The sequence below is a fragment of the Pantherophis guttatus genome, chromosome 17 (assembly GCF_059756535.1).
Source record: "Pantherophis guttatus breed Tessera chromosome 17, ASM5975653v1, whole genome shotgun sequence".
Classification (NCBI taxonomy): domain Eukaryota; kingdom Metazoa; phylum Chordata; class Lepidosauria; order Squamata; family Colubridae; genus Pantherophis; species Pantherophis guttatus.
The window spans coordinates 4,455,566-4,474,012 of NC_142079.1; the positions used below are offsets into that span (position 1 = coordinate 4,455,566).

Genomic DNA, 18,447 nt, shown 5'->3' on the forward strand with positions numbered 1-18,447 from the left:
CAGGAGAAGGTCTTGCCATCCAAGGGAAAATTAATTTGAAAAGAGCATCCCAGATCAACTCAAATCCAGAGCAGCTCAAAAAGAAGATTCATCCCAGCGGTCGATCCAAGCAAAAATAAGACAGAAGAAATAAAGAGCAGGGGTAGGTAGCAATATTAACAGAACCACAATACAATGTCAACAATATTAGACGCGAGCGTAAAAGCCGGAGTTGTAAATAATACGAATTGTAATAAATGCAATAGACGTAGCGTTCATATAATTTGCGGCACCAAATTGTCAAGGAATCCGAGGCGAAATCTTTCTCCGCTACCCAGGACCTTGAGAAAAGTTTTCAACCCTGCCCAATGATGACCCCCCACCTCCCCCAATGAAAACAGCCTTCCCATCCATCAACTCTCCCAACGGAGAATATCCCAGCCAGCGAATCAGCAGAGCGACCTGATTTCTCCAGGTTGTCTCGGTGTCTCGGTCACAGAGTGGCCGGGACGGAGGGTCTTACCTGGCCAGGGGCTTGGTACGGGAGGTGATCTTGGTCATGATGATGCTTCCCAACCTGGGGGTGGCCACGGCTCGGAAGGTCCCTTCCCAAAACTTCTCAAACAGCTGCTTCTCGCCTTGCTGTAGGCTGGCCATGTCGCTGAGCTCTCCGAGGTGCTGAAAAGGCACCCCGCGTGGACATCCAGAAAGGGCGTGGGGGGTTTTCTCGGAGCCCGGAGGAGGCAGGCAGGATTTTGGGACCCCTGGGTCGGGGACTCCCGAGTAGACGACCCTGGAGGAGAGGAATGGGGGGCTTTCCCTGCCTCTTGATCCAGCTACCTTGACCGAGGCGTTTCTTTTTTTCCTGCCCCCCTTCAACCCGACGAACAATTGAGGGATGCTCAATTTCCTCCTTTCTTTCTTTCTTTCTTTCTTTCTTTCTTTCTTTCTTTCTTTCTTTCTTTCTTTCTTTCTTTCTGCCTTTCTTCTCCCTTCTCCTCCTCTTCCTGCTCCGTCTTGTCTCAGAAAGGGACACAAAAGGCAGGCGCGCTCTTCGCTCCGATTGGCATCACAAAAGACGCCCCGTGGGTCCCTCCCACTCTCTCTCTCTCTCTCTCTCCCTCCACCCCGGTGCGAGGCGGTGCCGGTGGGGTGGGGGCTGGGGGTGGTGGTCGTGTGCTTGTCAATAGCTTGGGAGGGGAAGGGGGCGAGGCGAGGGCGCTGACTCAGAGGCGGCAGAATTGGGGAAGGGAGGAGGAGAGGCTAAGGCGCAGAAGCCCTCGAGCTTGCCTGGGCACACTCACACACACAAAGGACACACGCGAACAGGCGGAGACACACTTCAGTCCGGAGCAGACGGAGGAGGAGGAGGAGGAGAGGAGGAGGAAAGGAGGAGGAGAGGAGGGGGAGACAGAGGAGGAGGAAGAGGAGGAGGAGGAGGTGGAGGAGAGGAGGGGGAGACGGAGGAGGAGGAGAGGAGGAGAGGAGAAGGAGAGGAGGAGGAGAGGAGGAGGAGAGGAGGAGGAGAAGAAGGAGAGGAGGAGGAGGAGAGGAGTGGGAGGAGAGGAGGAGGAGGTGGAGGAGAGGAGGAGGAGGAGAGGAGGAGAGGGAGAGGTAGCCAGGATGAAATAATCCACATTCGCCACCTCGTGGTGGAGTGAAGTGTGTGTGCGGGGAGAGCATTGGTCCTTGGGGCCCCCAAGTCTTGGCAACTTCCCCATGCAGTCAGGAGGGAGGTACACACACACACACACACACACACAACCACACAACCACAACCACACAAATACCGACCGAGCCAATTTGTCAGCTGCCAACCAAATCCGCTTTCGCCAACCTGCCTCTCTTTGGTTGGGACGGGTGCCAACTGTCGGCCCACCCCCCAAGCCAAGAAGCTTTGGCGGGTAAGTGAGAAGACTGCAGCTCTGGCTCTCCCTTTTGTGTAAAGCCGTATCAGCACCAGCTCGGAAGGGTTCCTAGTTGGGAAGTCAGGGGCAACCTGCTTGCCCCTTGGAGATGTTGAGATGCCTTGTGACCTCCTCCTGACCCAGCACCAAAAACCCAACACACGCATTACCAGAATTTCTCCCGAAGTCTCCTTCCTGGCCTGCTTAAGTAACCTCGGTCAATAGACTCGCTCCTCCACTTCAAATCCAACCCTTTTTGGTATATAGGGTTTCCTCCTCCCTGAGCAGGGGGTTGGACTAGAAGATCTCCAAGGTCCCTTCCAACTCTTCTCTTCTATTCTTCTTCTGTTCCTCTTTCATTCCCATTCTATCCCTACCCCTACCCCATCCCCATTCTGTGTTAAAAGTTGTGTGTATAAGCATGCAAGTTAAATTGGGCAGTAGGGAATTGCTAGGAATTTGCTTTAGGTAGACAAGGAGTTCAGTTCTCTGTCCTCTTGGGACCTTCCAACTCTTATTATTGTCTTTTCTCTTTTCTTTTCTTCTCTTCTCTTCTCTTCTCTTCTCTTCTCTTCTCTTCTCTTCTCTTCTCTTCTCTTCTCTCTCTTCTCTTCTCTTCTCTTCTCTTCTCTTCTCTTCTCCTCTCCTCTCCTCTCCTCTCCTCTTCCCTTCTACTTCCCTTCTCCTTCTCTTCTCTTCTCCCTTCTTTCCTTCTTCATCCATTTACTCCCTTCTCTTCTTCTCTTCTCTTCTCTTCTCTTCCCTTCCCTTCCCTTCTACTTCTCTTCTCTTCCCTTCTACTTCTCTTCTACTTCTCCTTCTCTTCTCTTCCTTCTCTTCCCTTCTACTTCTCTTCCCTTCTACTTCTCTTTCCTTCTTCATCCATTTACTTCCTTCCCTTCCCTTCTACTTCTCTTCCCTTCTACTTCTCTTCTCTTCTCTTCCTTTCTACTTCCCTTCCCTTCTACTTCTCTTCTCCTTCTCTTCCCTTCTACTTCTCTTCTCTTCTCCCTTCTCTTTCCTTCTTCATCCATTTACTCCCTTCCCTTCTATTTCTCTTCTCTTCTCTTCTCTTCCCTTCTACTTCCCTTCCCTTCTCCTTCTCTTCTCCTTCTCCTTCTCTTCTCTTCTCTTCTCTCCCTTCTCTTCCCTTCTTCATCCATTTACTCTCTTCTCTTCTCTTCTCTTCTCTTCTCTTCTCTTCTCTTCTCTTCTCTTCTCTTCTCTTCTCTTCTGTTAAAAGTTGTGCATAGAAGCATACAAGATAAATTGGGCAGTAGGGAATTGCTATGAATTTGCTTTAGGTAGCAAGGCATGGCCTTCTTCAATTCTCTGCCCTCTTGGGGTGTGTGTGTGTGTGTGTGTGTGTGCACGCGCGTGTGTGTGTGTATGCTGGATTACACCCCCCATTAACCACAGCCTCTACAGGAGAGGGAGCTGAAGTCCCAGCCATCAGAAACGGTGCCATATGGATTTATCGTATCGCAACTCCAGAATCTCTCTGATAGAGAAAAGAGGTTTTGTGGCAGAAGGTAAATTCAGTAAAAAAAAAATAATAAAAAAAATAAAAATGCTTATCTTAAAATCCAAGTAATTCCTAATGCCGCCTCTAGTTTCTGGGGATTTAATTGCTCAAGCTCCTTGCCTGCTGCTCTTTTAATTAAGTGAATTTAAATTAAAAGAAAAGCACTTCGGCTAGCCGGCGTTTTGCACTACCTGTGAAATAATCGAGATAAATTTTGAAGCACAATTTTTTTTTTTTTTTTGCTCCTTTGTCGGGAAGCTTTGCCCACTCGTAGCTCTCGTTGTCAAGGGATCGTTCTGCATTGTACACATTTTATTGATTGGGTTTTTATTGGTCAATGACCAAAATAAAGTTCTGCCTGCCTAGCGCTCTATTAAATAGAGGGGACACACCTCCCAAATTACTCAGAAAGCTTTCACTTAGATTACTTTTAATCTAAGCCCTCTTTTCCACTCAACCCCCTTGTCTGTTCGAATCAGTGTTGACTTCCGACAACTGCCTAGAAAAATCCCTGCTGTTTTCCTGGCGAGGTTTTTCGGAAAGTGGTTGGCCATTGCCTCCTTCCTAGGGCTGAGAAAGAGAGGCTGGCTTAAAGTCAGCCAGCTGGCTTTGCGCCTAAGGCAGGATTGAAATAACAACAGCAATAGCACTTAGACTTATAGACTGCTTTACAGTGCCTTATAGCCCTCTCTGAGCGGTTTACAGAGTCAGCCTCCAAACTCCAAACCCCAACAATCTGGATCCTCATTTTATCCACTTCGGAAGGACAGAAGGCTGAGTCAACCTTGAGCCGGTTAGGATCGAACTCCTGGCAGTGGGCAGAGTTAGCCTGCAATACTGCATTCTAACTACTGCACAGAAGGAGGGAGGGAGGGATGGAGGGAGGGAGGAAGGAAGGAAGGAAGGAAGTCTGGCTGAGTCAACCTTGAACCAGTGAGGATCGAACTCCTGGCAGTGGGCAGAGTTAGCCTGCAATACTGCATTCTAACTATTGCACAGAAGGAAGGAAGGAAGGAAGGAAGGAAGGAAGGAAGGAAGGAAGGAAGGAAGGAAGGCTGGTTGTCTGAGTCAACCTTGAACCAGTCAGGATTAAACTCCTGGCAGTGGGCAGAGTCAGCCTGCAATACTGAATTCTAACTACTGCAAGGAAGGAAGGAAGGAAGGAAGGAAGGAAGGAAGGAAGGAAGGAAGGAAGGAAGGAAGGAAGGAAGGAAGGAAGGAAGGAAGGAAGGCTGGTTGTCTGAGTCAACCTTGAGCCAGTCAGGATCGAACTCCTGGCAGTGGGCAGAGTTAGCCTGCAATACTGCATTTAATGACTGCACCACCACGGAAAACGGTCAGAAATCACTTTTTTTTCAGTGCCATTGTAACTTTGAACGGTCATTAAAACGAACCGTCGTAAGTCAAAAGAACTACCTCTAATGACTTAATATACAGTCCAAGTCACTGAATCGCATTTTCTCCTTCTGAGCCCAAACCTTGGTTATTCTCTTACTAAGGAATTGCTCCAGATGGCAAAAAAAAAAATCGAAGCGATTTGCATTTTCGTGCTCTTCATCCTTCTAACAGGAATTTGCAAAGATGGTTCCACCATAAAATAGAGCCTTGGTAGTACAGTGGTCTAAAGCACCCTGTTATTAAGAACAGCTGCTTGCAATTACTGCAGGTTCGAATCTCGCCAGGCTCCAGGTTGACTCAGCCTTCCATCCTTTCTAAGGTAGGTGAAATGAGGACCCAGATTGTGGGAGCAATAAGCTGACTTTGTATAAAATATATACAAAAGTATGAAGGCTATTGCTTAACGCCTTGTAAGCCGCCCTGAGTCTCCAGAGAAGGGCGGCATATAAATCAAATTAAAAAAAAAAAAAATCAAATAAACGGAAGGGGACAGGAACGATGTAAGAATAAACCTCACGACAGGCCCGAGTGATTCCCGAAAAATATTCCAGTCAGTTAGAGAATGATGAAAACCTTCCAGATTTAGAGACAGGAGGTTAATAACTAGAACTGGGGTGACTTCAGAGTCAAGAGGACCTCATCTTGCTGAAGGAGCAGAAAGCTAGTTTAAGCTGCCAAAATCTGATAGTAGCAGAGCTGACATTCTTCAACCAGGCCAATTAAAGACCAAACAACTGAATTGCACAATCGCCTAAACTTGGTTAATGTGACGTGGGCTGTTTTTCCCCATCCCCCACCCCCCCTTCTTGGCATTGTGGGTTGTGCTACTCCAGGCTGATTAATTTATAGTCCAAGATATTTTATGAACTCCTCCTCCCCAAAAATAGGTTCATTTCTAATTGATTGGACAAGCTGGCTATGGAGACTCAAACTTTAGTGATTCAACGAGGACAAGCTAACAAGAGAGTTTGCATGGCATTTTGAGAGACAAAGCTCAAAGGTGAAAATTCAAGATTTAAGAAGCAGGGTGGAAAAACCATTTAAAAGAGAGAGGGAGAAAGAGAGAAAGGGAGAGAGAAAGGGAGAGAAAGAGAAAGAAAGAAGGAGAGAGGGAGAGAAAGAAAGAAAGAGAGAGAAAGAGAGACAAAGAGAAAGAAAGAGAGAAAGAGAGAAAGGGAGAAGAAAGGGAGAGAAAGAGAAAGAAAGAAGGAGAGAGGAAGAGAAAGAAAGAGAGAGAAAGAGAGAAAGAGAGAGAAAGAAAGAGAGAAGGAAAGAGAGAAAGAAAGAAAGAAAGAAGAAAGAAAGAAAGAAAGAAGCCTCTGATGATCGCGCGGCTCAGCTGGGATCGTCAGAGGCTTTTAAAAGCATTTTTTCTACAATCTCTTTCTTTTAAAAGCCTCCGACAATCCCAGCTGAGCTGCCTGATCCGCAGAGGCTTTTAAAAGCATTTAAAAAAAATGCTTTTTAAAAGAAAAATGTTTTAAAAAACATTTTTAAAAGAAAAAAAAGCCCCTGCTTATCAGGCAACTCAGCTGGGATCGTCAGAGGCTTTTAAAAGCATTTTTTTGAACAACCTCTTCAGCCGAAGAAGTTGTACAAAAAATGATTTTAAAAGTAAAAAAAAAAAAAAAGTTGGCCACACCCACCCAGTCACATTACCACCCCCCCAAGCCACGCCCACAGAACCGGTAGTAACAAATTTTACATTTCACCACTGATTTAGGCGCGTTTTGAGACCGGGCGCATGTTCGCTTTTTCAAAAGGCAACCGGACTTTCTTTGAAGATGTTTCACTTCTCACCCAAGCAGCTTCTTTGGTTCTCTCAAAAGCTTCTCGGATAGAGGAGGAGAGGGTAGGAAGAGGAGAGGGAGGGAGAGGAAGGGAAGGAAGGGAAAAGGAGAGGAAGGAAGGGGAGGGGACAGGAGTAGGAGAGAAGGTGAGAAGGGGGAAAAGAAGAGAGGAGTGGGGGAAAGGAAGGGGAAGTAGGATGAGGTAGGAGAGGAGGAAGGAGAAAGTAGGAGAGGAGAGGAGGGAGGGAGGGAAGAGAAAGAGGAGAAGAAAAAGAAGGGTTGTTGCAAAAATGAGGGAAGAAAGGGTAGAAGAGCAGCTCTGAGCCCAAGTCGCTCACCTGGTTTCGTGCCTAAGGCAGGATTAGAACTCGGGGGTCTCTAATCCGATGACTCCCAACGCCGTACCAGATTGGCCCCTGGCATTAGATGATGGGCAGTCCTCGAGTTCCAACCATTCATTCAGTGACGGCACTGGAAAAATAAAATTGAAATGAAGAGAGGAACTAAGGTTAAATAACCAGATGCCTTTAAGAGTAAATGGCCAGGTAAGATCAATGGTTAAGTGCGCCCTCTGGTGGATTTTGGAAGCATTAAAATAAGGTGGTGTGTGGTTTTTTTTGTGTTTTTTTTAAAAATATAGCTGGGGATGTATTTAAAAAAGTAAAGGTTCCCCTCGCACATATGTACTAGTCGTTCCCGACTCTAGGGGGCGGTGCTCATCTCCGTTTCAAAGCCGAAGAGCCAGCGCTGTCCGAAGACGTCTCCGTGGTCACGTGGCCGGCATGACTCAACGCCAAAGGCGCACGGAACGCTGTTCCCTTCCCACCAAAGGTGGTCCCTATTTTTCTACTTGCATTTTTTTTACGTGCTTTTGAACTGCTAGGTTGGCAGAAACTGGGACAAGGAATGGGAGCTCACCCCGTTATGCGGCGCTAGGGATTCGAACCGTTGAACTGCCGACCTTTCGGTTGACAAGCTCATCATCTTAGCCACTGAGCCACCGCATTGGGGATGCATTTAGGGGACCATTTTTTGAATCCAAGATGACTGAATGTCTTTGATAAGATCTTGATTGGATCTGTGACTTGGTTAAAGTGGCGTCTCTGAATCCAAAGTTTACCCAATACCGAAAAGTATCCCTCTTATGAAGAAGGATCGTCATTTTGAAAACTTTTATTAGTTCTCCCACTTCCCACCCAGCGCAAAATACAAAAATCTGGCTAGAAGGCTTAAATAGTTGTCGATAGAAGAAAATATATATATTTTTAAATTTGATTTATATGCCGCCCTTCTCCAGAGACTCAGGGCGGCTTACAATGCGTTAAGCAATAGCCTTCATCCTTTTTGTATATTTATACAAAGTCAGTTTATTGCCCCCACAACTGGATCCTCAATTTACCTACCTTACAAAGGATGGAAGGCTGAGTCGACCTTGAGCCTTGGCGAGATTCGAACCTGCAGTAATTGCAGGCATCTGGTCTTAATAACCAGCTTAATAACAGGGTGCCTTAGACCACTGTACTACAAAGGCTCTTATTGTAGCTCAGGGTCGAACTGTGGGGTCCTTGGTGGTCTCTGAGCTTGATGGCTGTCTGGAAGATATATCATGACCATAATTGAGCAGAGGGATGGACTAGAAGACCTCCAAGGTCCTTTCTAACTGTTTTATTCTAGATTCTGTGTTCTATGATTTGTGTCCTGGTTAAGTACAAGCCTATTTGCATTCCGAGTTACATGTGTAACTTGGGTCATTGAATCAATCTGTTTCCTAGGCTGGCACATATTAAATACTTAATTGACCAGAATGAAAAAAAAATAACCAAGTTGGAAGGGACCTTGGAGGTCTTCTAGTCCAACCCCATGCCTAAGCAGGAGACCCTACACCATTTCAGACAGATGGCAGTCCAGTCTCTTCTTGAAAGCCTCCAGTGATGAAGCTCCCACAACTTCCGAAGGCAACTTCTGTTCCATTGGTTGATGGTTCTCACTGTCACAAAATTTCTCCTTATTTCTAGGTTGAATCTCTCCTTGTTCAGTTTCCATCCCTTATTCCTTGTCTGGCCTTCGGGTGCTTTGGAAAATAGCTTGGCCCCCTCCTCTCTGTGGCAGCCCCTCAAATATTGGAAGACTGCCATCCTGTCTCCCCTGGTCTCTTCTCTTCTAGACTAGCCATGCCCAGTTCCTGCAAACATTCGTGGCATGTTTTAGTCTCCATGCCTTTGATCATCTTAGATAGATTCAGATTAACAGAGCTGGAAGGGACCTTGTAAATCATCTAGTCCAACCCTCTGCCCAAGCAGACCCTACACCATTTCTGACAAATGGCAGTCCAGTCTCTTCTTGAAAGCCTCCAGTGATGAAGCTCCCACAACTTCCGAAGGCAACTTCTGTTCCATTGGTTGATGGTTCTCACGGTCAGAAATTTTCTCCTTATTTCCAGGTTGAATCTCTCCTTGTTCAGTTTCCATCCATTATTCCTTGTCTGGCCTTTGGGTGCTTTGGAAAATAGCTTGACCCCCTCCTCCTTTCTGTGGCAGCCCCTCAAATATTGGAAGACTGCTATCCTGTCTCTCCTGGTCCTTCTCTTCACTAGACCAGCCATGCCCAGTTCCTGCAACCGTTCTTCATTCTATCCCTCTGTTAATGCAGCCTAAGATTGAGTTCGTTTTTTTTATTATTGTGTGCACATCAAATGCTATACCTTACCAACATTTCCCCCCCCAGCCCACTCCACCACCAAAGATTGACTTGAATTTAGCTCGTTGTGTCATTACAGCCACAAAGTCCTTAAATAAGGACCAATTATGCAGATCGTGCATTGTGACGGTCTATGATGCCACCGGCTTTTCTTCGGTTGGATCAGGAGTTTTGAACATCTCTGGCAGATCCTAGCAACGGCACAGTCCTTTTGTTACTCAAGGACAAGGGAGACAATTCCATATGCAAACAATTTATACCCTGCCAGTCTAGTGCACGCACATCATTCAGGATAGCTATCAATCATGGTTTGATTTGCATAGCTCTATTTTATTTTATTTTATTTTATTTTTTTATTTTTTAAAAAAGATAGCAGCCTTGGGCCAGATCGAAAGAAGGAAACAGTTTCAAATGAATTGGAAGCAACGGGACACATTTCTCTGGTTTCGACTCATTTTGGAATGACCCCCACGTTGAAAAGTGATTCAGGCTTCTGCTGGAATGGAATGGAATGGAATGGAATAGAATAGAATAGAATAGAGAATAGAATAGAATAGAATAGAATAGAATAGAATAGAATAGAGAATAGAATAGAATAGAATAGAATAGAGAATAGAATAGAATAGAATAGAATAGAATAGAATAGAATAGAATAGGATAGAGTAGAGTAGAGTAGAGTAGAATAAGGAAAGGAAGAGAAGAGAGAATAGAATAGAATAGAATAGAACAGAACAGAACAGAATAGAACAGAATAGAATAGAATAGGAAAGAGTAGGAAAGAGTAGAGTAGAATAGAGTAGAGTAGAGTAGAATAGGGAAGAGAAGAGAAGAGAAGAGAAGAGAGAATAGAATAGAATAGAATAGAATAGAATAGAATAGAATAGAATAGAATAGAATAGGAAAGAGTAGGAAAGAGTAGGAAAGAGTAGAGTAGAGAAGGGAAGGGAAGGGAAGGGAAGGGAAGGGAAGGGAAGGGAAGGGAAGAGAAGAGAAGAGAAGAGAAGAGAAGAGAAGAGAAGAGAAGAGAAGAGAAGAGAAGAGAAGAGAATGTTGTGACAGCAGCTGTTAAGTTAATAACCCGGGCGTTAAGTGAATCACACGACCCCGGGACACTGCAACTGTCATAAATACGAGCCAGTTGCCAAGCATCTGAAATCTGAGCACCTAACCATGAGGATGCTGCAGTTGTCATAAGTGTGAAAAAGGCGTCCTAAGTCACTTTTTTCCCCAGTGCCGTCGTAACTTTGAACGGACACTAACGGTGGTAATACCGAGTCTATCGGTATTATGAAGCCATCAACACACCACACAGGGGGCGAAGGGATATTTCTGGTGAGCAAAATTATTAGGAAAGGTGCTGGGAAAAAAAAGCATTAAGCTCTTTTTCCAATTCCGCAAGACAGATTAATTTTTATCTCTAAATAGCTACTCGGGGATACCAACCGCTTACGATATTGCTGTTATATGATTCCGCTTTATGGCTTGTCTAACGCTGTGTATTTACTTGTACGATTAGACAAGCTTTTGGGTAGATAGATATTTCAAATTCTGCATATTTGCAAGATCCCCCGGAGGGAAGGCAAGCCCGTCGGGAACGGCTGAAGTGGCAATCTAGCCCATAATAGTCTTGAGTATTGAAAGAAGTCTTTAACCCAGCGGAAGGCAGAGACTGTAAGGATTTCAGCTGGAATTGAGAGGGGAGAGAAAAAAATAGGCATCAAATTTAAAAGATGCCTCAGAGCTACAGGTCCCAATTTCAGGTCCCAATTTCAACTGGAGATTTTTGTGGGGGACAGAAGAGTTTTGTCTAAGATTGGTGGAAAACTACACACACCATCTTGGAGGCGACTTCTCCAAAACTCCTTGGAGGAAAAGCGAAATAAACAAATGCATTAGTTGCCTGCAGATTAAAAAAAAAGATGCGGAGACTCTAGAAAGAGTGCAGAGAAGAGCAACAAAGAGGATTAGGGGACTGGAGGCTAAAACATATGAAGAACGGTTGCAGGAATTGGGGATGTCTAGTTTAATTAGAAGAAGGACTGGGGGAGACATGATAGCAGTCTTTCAATATCTCAGGGGCTGCCCCAAAGAAGAGGCAGTCAAGCTATTCTGCAAAGCACCTGAAGGCAGGAGAAGAAGCAACAGATGGAAACTCATCGAGGAGAGAAGCAACCTAGAACTAAGGAGAACTTTCCTGACAGTGAGAACAATTCATCAGTGGGACCACAAGAAGTTGTGAATGTTCCAACACTGGAAGTTTTAAAGAAGAGATCGGACAACCATCTGTCTGAAATGATATGGGGTTTCCTGCTTGAGCAGGGGGTTGGACTAGAAGACCTCCAAGGTCCCTTCTGACATTCTGTATTCTGCCGTTAGAATGTGTCCTGCAGTTTATTTATTTATTTATTTATTTATTTATTTATTTATTTATTTATTTATTTATTATATTTCTATACCGCCTTTCTCCCGTAGGACTCAAGGCGGTGTACAGTCAAGAAAAATATAGACACACAAACATCATAAAATTGCTAATTAAAATTGTTACTTAGTTTGGTCAATTAAATAAAACCCAGAAGTAGATAACATTTAAAAAATCATTCGCATGTTTGTATGTTTAGCCCTGCCTGTTGGAACATCAGGGTCTTGAGGGCACGGCGGAAAGCACGGAGATCAGGGATATTCCGTATCTCCGGGGGCAGTTCATTCCAAAGGGTTGGAGCCCCCACAGAGAAGGCCCTCCCCCTGGGAGTCGCCAGTCGACATAATTTGACTGACGGTAGCCTGAGTAGTCCCTCCCTGTGAGAACAAACTGGTCGGTGGGAGGCTATTGGTGGCAAAAGACGGTCTCGTAGGTAAAAAAACATGTTAGGGTTTTAGGAAGCCTGGGAATCCAATGAAGTTGTCTCTGGGAGCTCCATCGCTATCACTCCGAGCTGTTTTTTTTTTTTTGCAAACAAATCTCCAGTCCTTTAAAATTTGTTAACCTAATCTTCTCTGGTAATGTTGTACTACTAACTAGAGCATACAAAACCTTTGCTAGACCAATTCTCGAATACAGCTCCTCTGTCTGGAACCCGCACTGCACATCGGACATAAATACAATCAAGAGAGTCCAGAGATATTGGACGAGAAGAGTCCTCCATTCCTCTAACCGCAATAAAATACCAGACTCCAAATTTTGGGCTTAGGCCACTTACGACTACGCCAGCTTCAGTCTGACCTAAGCGTAGTACATAAAATTATCTGCCACAATGTCCTTCCTGTCAATGACTTCTTCAGCTTCAACCACAACAATACACGAGCAAATAATAGATACAAACTCAAGGTAAACTGTTCCAAACTCGATTGCAGAAAATACGACTTCAGCAACAGAGTGGTCAATTATTATTATTATTATTATTATTATTATTATTATTATTATTATTATTATTATTATTATTATTTATTGAATTTGTATACCGCCCTACTCCCGAAGGACTCAGGGCGGTGAACAGCCAGATAAAATACATATAATACAAATGTTAAAAAAGCATTAAAATACAATTAAATAATTTGGCCTAGAAAACGAAATTTAAAACACCCCAAATTCTTAAGACAAATTTAAATGCCTGGAATGCACTACCTGACTCTGTAGTTTCATCCCCAAACCCCCCAAACTTTAACCTTAAACTGTCTACTGTTGACCTCACCCCATTCCTAAGAGGTCTGTAAGGGGCCGTGCATAAGCGCACCAGCGTGCCTTCCCTCCTTGTCCTAATATTCCTTTTCACTCTTACTCTTTTCATGTATTCAAATTATGTTTATACTTTTACCTGTTATCTTATATATGCTTGAGAAATAAACTTATGATTATGAAAACTGGGGGTGGGGATAGGTGGGGGTGGGGGAAAGAGGGAGAGATAAAAAGAGGAATTTTGCTTCCGATTCTCTTGGCAGCTGTCGGCCACCAAATAGCTTTTGGAATGGGGAGCCCATCAGTCTCTGGGTTTTTAAAGGGCACCTTTTCGAAATGCCTCGGGAAGCGATGACTGTTTTCAAACCTAATGGCTGCCCACTAAAAGCTGTTATTATCTGGCCATGAATCCGTCGTCACGGGGGGGGGAGAAGGGGAAAATATATATATATATGCCAACGTTGCCGGTTGCAGAAAACACTGGATTTGGCACATCCCTGAAAGGTGTGAGTGGGTGTTTATGTAGTTGGGAGGGGGGGGAAGAAGTAACAGGGCTAGAAGCAGGGGTGAAATCCAGCAGGTTCTGACGAACAGGTAGCGGAAATTTTGAGCAGTTCGGAGAAGCGGCAAATACCACCTCTGGCTGGCCCCAGAGTGGGGTGGGAATGGAGATTTTGCAATTTCCTTCCACCGGGAGTGGGGAGGGAATGGGGATTTTGCAATATCCTTCCCCTGGAGTGGGGAGGGAATGGGGATTTTGCAGTATCCTTCCCCCAGGAGTGGAGAGGGAATGGGGGTTTTGCAGTATCCTTCCCTTGGAGTGGAGTGGGAATGGGGGTTTTGCAATATCCTTCCCCCAGGAGTGGGGAGGGAATGGGGATTTTGCAATAGCCTTCCCCCAGGAGTGGGGAGGTAATGGGGATTTTGCAGTATCCTTCCCCCAGGAGTGGGGAGGGAATGGGGATTTTGCAATATCCTTCCCCCAGGAGTGGGGAGGGAATGGGGATTTTGCAGTATCCTTCCCTTGGAGTGGAGTGGGAATGGAGATTTTGCAGTATCCTTCCCTTGGAGTGGGGAGGGAATGGGGATTTTGCAATATCCTTCCCCTGGAGTGGGGAGGGAATGGGGATTTTGCAGTATCCTTCCCCCAGGAGTAGGGAGGGAATGGGGATTTTGCAGTATCCTTCCCTTGGAGTGGAGTGGGAATGGAGATTTTGCAGTATCCTTCCCTTGGAGTGGGGAGGGAATGGGGATTTTGTAGTATCCTTCCCCCAGGAGTGGGGAGGGAATGGGGATTTTGCAATAGCCTTCCCCTGCCACACCCACCAAGCCACTGGATTTTGAAATTTGGATTTCACCACTGGCTGGAAGCTTCAATGGTCAGGGAAGAAGGCAGAATCGTGGAAACCGGTTGCTTTCTCAGAAGAATCCTTCTCCGGGCACCTTCTTCTCACTGTTCCCAAGCCGAGTGGCACTTCAGAAATCCTTACTCCCCCTCTCCCCTCCCCCCCGTTTATATTCTGCTGTTTTGGTATTACCTGTCAGCGGTTCCAGGTGATGCAAACAGGAATTCCAAAACGGTGAGCGGGTAATGCGATCTTTATTGACAGGTGCCAGCAGCAAAAATGTGCAAACCTGGAGGCCTTTTCTCCCTCCCCTCCCGCCCCACGCCCCACGCCTTTGCATGTCAGAGAACAAGGGAGGGTCCCGACGGAGATGCTTTGTCCGCCCTCATCTCTTCTTTGGACTTAAGAGTTTGTTTATCAGACCGTGGTCTAAGCTGCAGCTCTTATTTCTGTCGCCCAAGGTCATTTTCACAGTGTGTTATATGGTGGGAGAGAGGGAAGGATGAGAGAGAGAGAGAGAGAGAGGAGGGAGGAGAGAGGGAGGGATAAGGGAGGGAGGAATAAGAGAGAAGGGAAGGTTAAGAGGGAAGGAAGGAAACAGGGAAAATGGGATAAGAGAAAGATGGATGGATGGAAGGATGGAAGGGAGGAAGACAAGAAGGGAGGGAGTATGGAAAGGAAGGAGGGATAAGGGAGAGCTAGAGAAGGGAGGGAGGAATAAGAGAGAAGGGAAGGTTAAGAGGGAAGGAAGGAAAGAAAAGACAAAGAAGAAAAAACGGAAAGAGATAAAAGATGGATGGAAGGAAGGAAGATAAGAAGGGAGGGAATGTGGAAAGGAGGGAGGGATAAGGGAGAGATAGAGAAGGGAGGGAGGGAGGGAGGAATAAGAGAGAAGGGAAGGTTAAGAGGGAAGGAAGGAAAGAAAAGACAAGGAAGAAAAAACGGAAAGAAATAAAAGATGGATGGAAGGAAGGAAGATAAGAAGGGAGGGAGTGTGGAAAGGAGGGAGGGATAAGAGAGAAGGGAAGGTTAAGAGGGAAGGAAGGAAAGAAAAGACAAAGAAGAAAAAACGGAAAGAGATAAAAGATGGATGGAAGGAAGGAAGATAAGAAGGGAGGGAATGTGGAAAGGAGGGAGGGATAAGGGAGAGATAGAGAAGGGAGGGAGGGAGGGAGGAATAAGAGAGAAGGGAAGGTTAAGAGGGAAGGAAGGAAAGAAAAGACAAGGAAGAAAAAACGGAAAGAAATAAAAGATGGATGGAAGGAAGGAAGATAAGAAGGGAGGGAGTGTGGAAAGGAGGGAGGGATAAGAGAGAAGGGAAGGTTAAGAGGGAAAGAAGGAAAGAAAAGACAAAGAAGAAAAAATGGAAAGAGAGATAAAAGATGGATGGAAGGAAGGAAGAAGGAAGGGAGGGAGTGTGGAAAGGAGGGAGGCAGAAGGGAGAGAAGGGAGGGAGGGAGGAATAAGAGAGAAGGGAAGGTTAAGAGGGAAGGAAAGAAAGAAAAGACAAAGAAGAAAAAACAGGGAAAGAGGGATAAGAGAAAGATGGATGGGAGGAAGGAAGGAAGGAAGGAAGACAAGAAGGAAGGGAGTGTGGAAAGAAGGAAGGGATAAGGGAGAGATAGAGAAGGGGAGGGAGGGAGGGAGGAAGGAATAAGAAAGAAAGAAAGGAAGGTTAATAGGGAAGAAAGAAAAAAAAACGGAGAGAGGGATAAGAGAAAGATTGATGGAAGGAAAGCAGACAAGAAAAGAGGGAATGTAGAAAGGGGCTTATCCATCTTATCAATGCTAGTGACACAACACTGGAGCTTTTACAAAAAATAAATAAATCCAGTGAAAGAGGGCTCAGAAAGCAGGAAATAAACGGATAACAATAAGCCCTCGGAGGCCAAATCAACCTTCGGTTAACAGATGGCGAGGAGGAGAAAAAAAGGCTAGGAAGGTTGACAAACTCATGTTTTGCTCGCAGGAAGCGGCTTGCCGGACTGGATCGGGTCCCCGAAAAGTCCCTCTCGTTTTTCTTAAAATAGCCCCCGTCGCCGTTTCAGAGCAGAACAAGCTGTTAGCGCCACAGGGCCAATGCCACTTCTGTCAAGACGACACGAGGGAATTCGTACAACCGCCCACTTGCACGGAAAGAACATGCCGAGTAGATCAACACAACACAAGGTGTCGTCGGGAGGTTGAGTCATACTGTTGTGGCCCGCCAGCAGCCAGCAGAGCTGGCAGCAGATTGGGACAGTGAGGAGGTTGGGGAGGAACATGGGCCAGTCCTGGAGTCTGGGGAAGGCTCCGATGAGGGCTCTGTGTCGGAGGCAGAGAGGGGGCCAGGGCCGTCTGGCAGTTATCAGCTGCCTTCGGAGTTGGACATCAGTGGGGCAGAAGAACAGCTGGAGCCTGTTCCCAGTGTGCGCATGCACAGAGCTGCCAGACGAACAGCTAAAGAACAAGGGTCGACTCAGGAGTAAGGCCACAGGTGGACGATGAATGGCCCCTCCCAAAGGGAATAAAAGAGGAGCGAAAGGGGAGTGGAGTTTGCAGGAGGCAATTAGTTCATTCCTGAATTCTTGTCAAGTATTGCGGCGTCTGAAAGATATCGGCCTGGCCACTCTCCAAGCCTGATCAAGGTCGGTAATTGTGACCGATCTTGAAAGACTGTGGGAGAGGAAAGACTTTGCTGGAGAGGAATTCACTGTCAATTAAATAAAAGAGGCTTATCAGGACGAGGACTCGGCTTCGTGCTGCTGGAGAAGTCTAAGTCAGAACACATGCAACCAGACCAGGGGTGAAATGCTACCGGTTCGCTCCGGTTCAAGTGAACCGGTAGTGATAAAAACTACCAGTTCCGGCGAAATGGTAGTAAAAAAAGCTTCGATCCGATGATCAGCTGTGCCGCGCAGTTTAGCTTTGCTAGAAAGCAGGATTTTCTGATGGACACCGGAGAAGTGGGGTGCTATCCACAGGCTGCAGCCTTGAATGGGTTACGGCAGAGACGGAAAACCTTTGCCATTAGGAGATGAGCTGAATGGGTGAAAGAACCCCATGCATTATTTTCTTCTTCTCCTCATCCTCATCATGCTGTTTCGTTCGATGTTTCCCATTCCTGGGGTAGAAGGGGAAGAGCAGTCCCTTTTCTCTTCTCCTGCATGTCCTCTGTTCTAGGAGACAACAAGAGGGAGGGGTTGGAGGGCTTCCTATGCAACCCCCCAAAAATCTTGCATGGTCTTCAGCTTGCCTCTGGCAGTTGGTGCCTCATTCGTCCCTCTGACATTTGGCAAAGCTGTCGAAACGACACTCTTCCACTGGGTTTTTAATCAGTTTTGAAGGGTTCTGGCCACATCTGGATCTCTCTCTCTCTCTTTCTCTCTGTCTCCCTGCCTCCCTCTCTCTGTCTCTCTCTTTCTCTCTCTCTGTCTCCCTCCCTTTCTCTGTCTCTCTGTGTCTCTTTCTTTCTCTCTTTTTTTCTCTCTGTCTCTGTCTCTCTCTTTTCTCTCTCTCTCTTTTTCTCTGTCTCTTTCTGTCTCTCTCTCTCTCTCTGTATCACTTTCTGTCTCCCTCCCTCCCTCTCTCTGCATCTCTCTTTCTCTGTCTCCCTCCCTCCCTCTCCCTCCCTTTTTCTCTCTCTGTCTCCCTCTCTCTCTCTCCCTCCCTCTCTCTGTCTCTCTCTCTCTGTCTCTCTCTCTGTCTCCCTGCCTCCCTCTCTCCGTCTCTTTCTCTCTCTCTCTCTTTTTCTCTCTCTGTCTTCCCCCCTCTCCCTCTCTGTGTCTTTCTCTGTCTCTCTGTCTCCCTGCCTCCCTCTCTCCATCTCTCTCTTTTTCTCTCTCTGTCTTCCCCCCTCTCTCCCTGTCTCTCTCTGTGTCTTTCTCTGTCTCTCTCTCTCTGTCTGTCTCTCTCTCTGTCTGTCTCTCTCCCCGTTTGTGTTTTTTCAACTTGTGCAGCCAGAAAAGGTTTGCGAAAGCCTGCCTTAGCAGATGGAGCTGGAAGGGCTCTTGAAGAGTGAGGCTTTCCCTACGAGTAAATCAGAAACCCATCCGAGCAGGTGATGTTTCTGCTTTGCGCCACAGTGACCCCTTCAGCCTATGGACCCTGACTATCAAGCTCTCCTAGGAAATGGCGATGGGCCTTTGCTGCG

General features: G+C 46.2%; 1 protein-coding gene across 1 annotated transcript in view; it reads right to left on the reverse strand.

Annotated features, from left to right (window-relative positions):
* Window positions 1-1,206, reverse strand: part of SRRM4 (serine/arginine repetitive matrix 4) — a 95,093-nt gene extending 93,887 nt beyond the window's left edge. The window contains exon 1 of the mRNA XM_087880548.1: window positions 503-1,206. Within this exon, the coding sequence (XP_087736674.1) occupies window positions 503-636 (134 nt within the window). The 5' untranslated portion in view covers window positions 637-1,206. The remainder of the gene's footprint in view (window positions 1-502) is intronic.
* Between the last annotated feature and the right edge of the window lie 17,241 nt (window positions 1,207-18,447).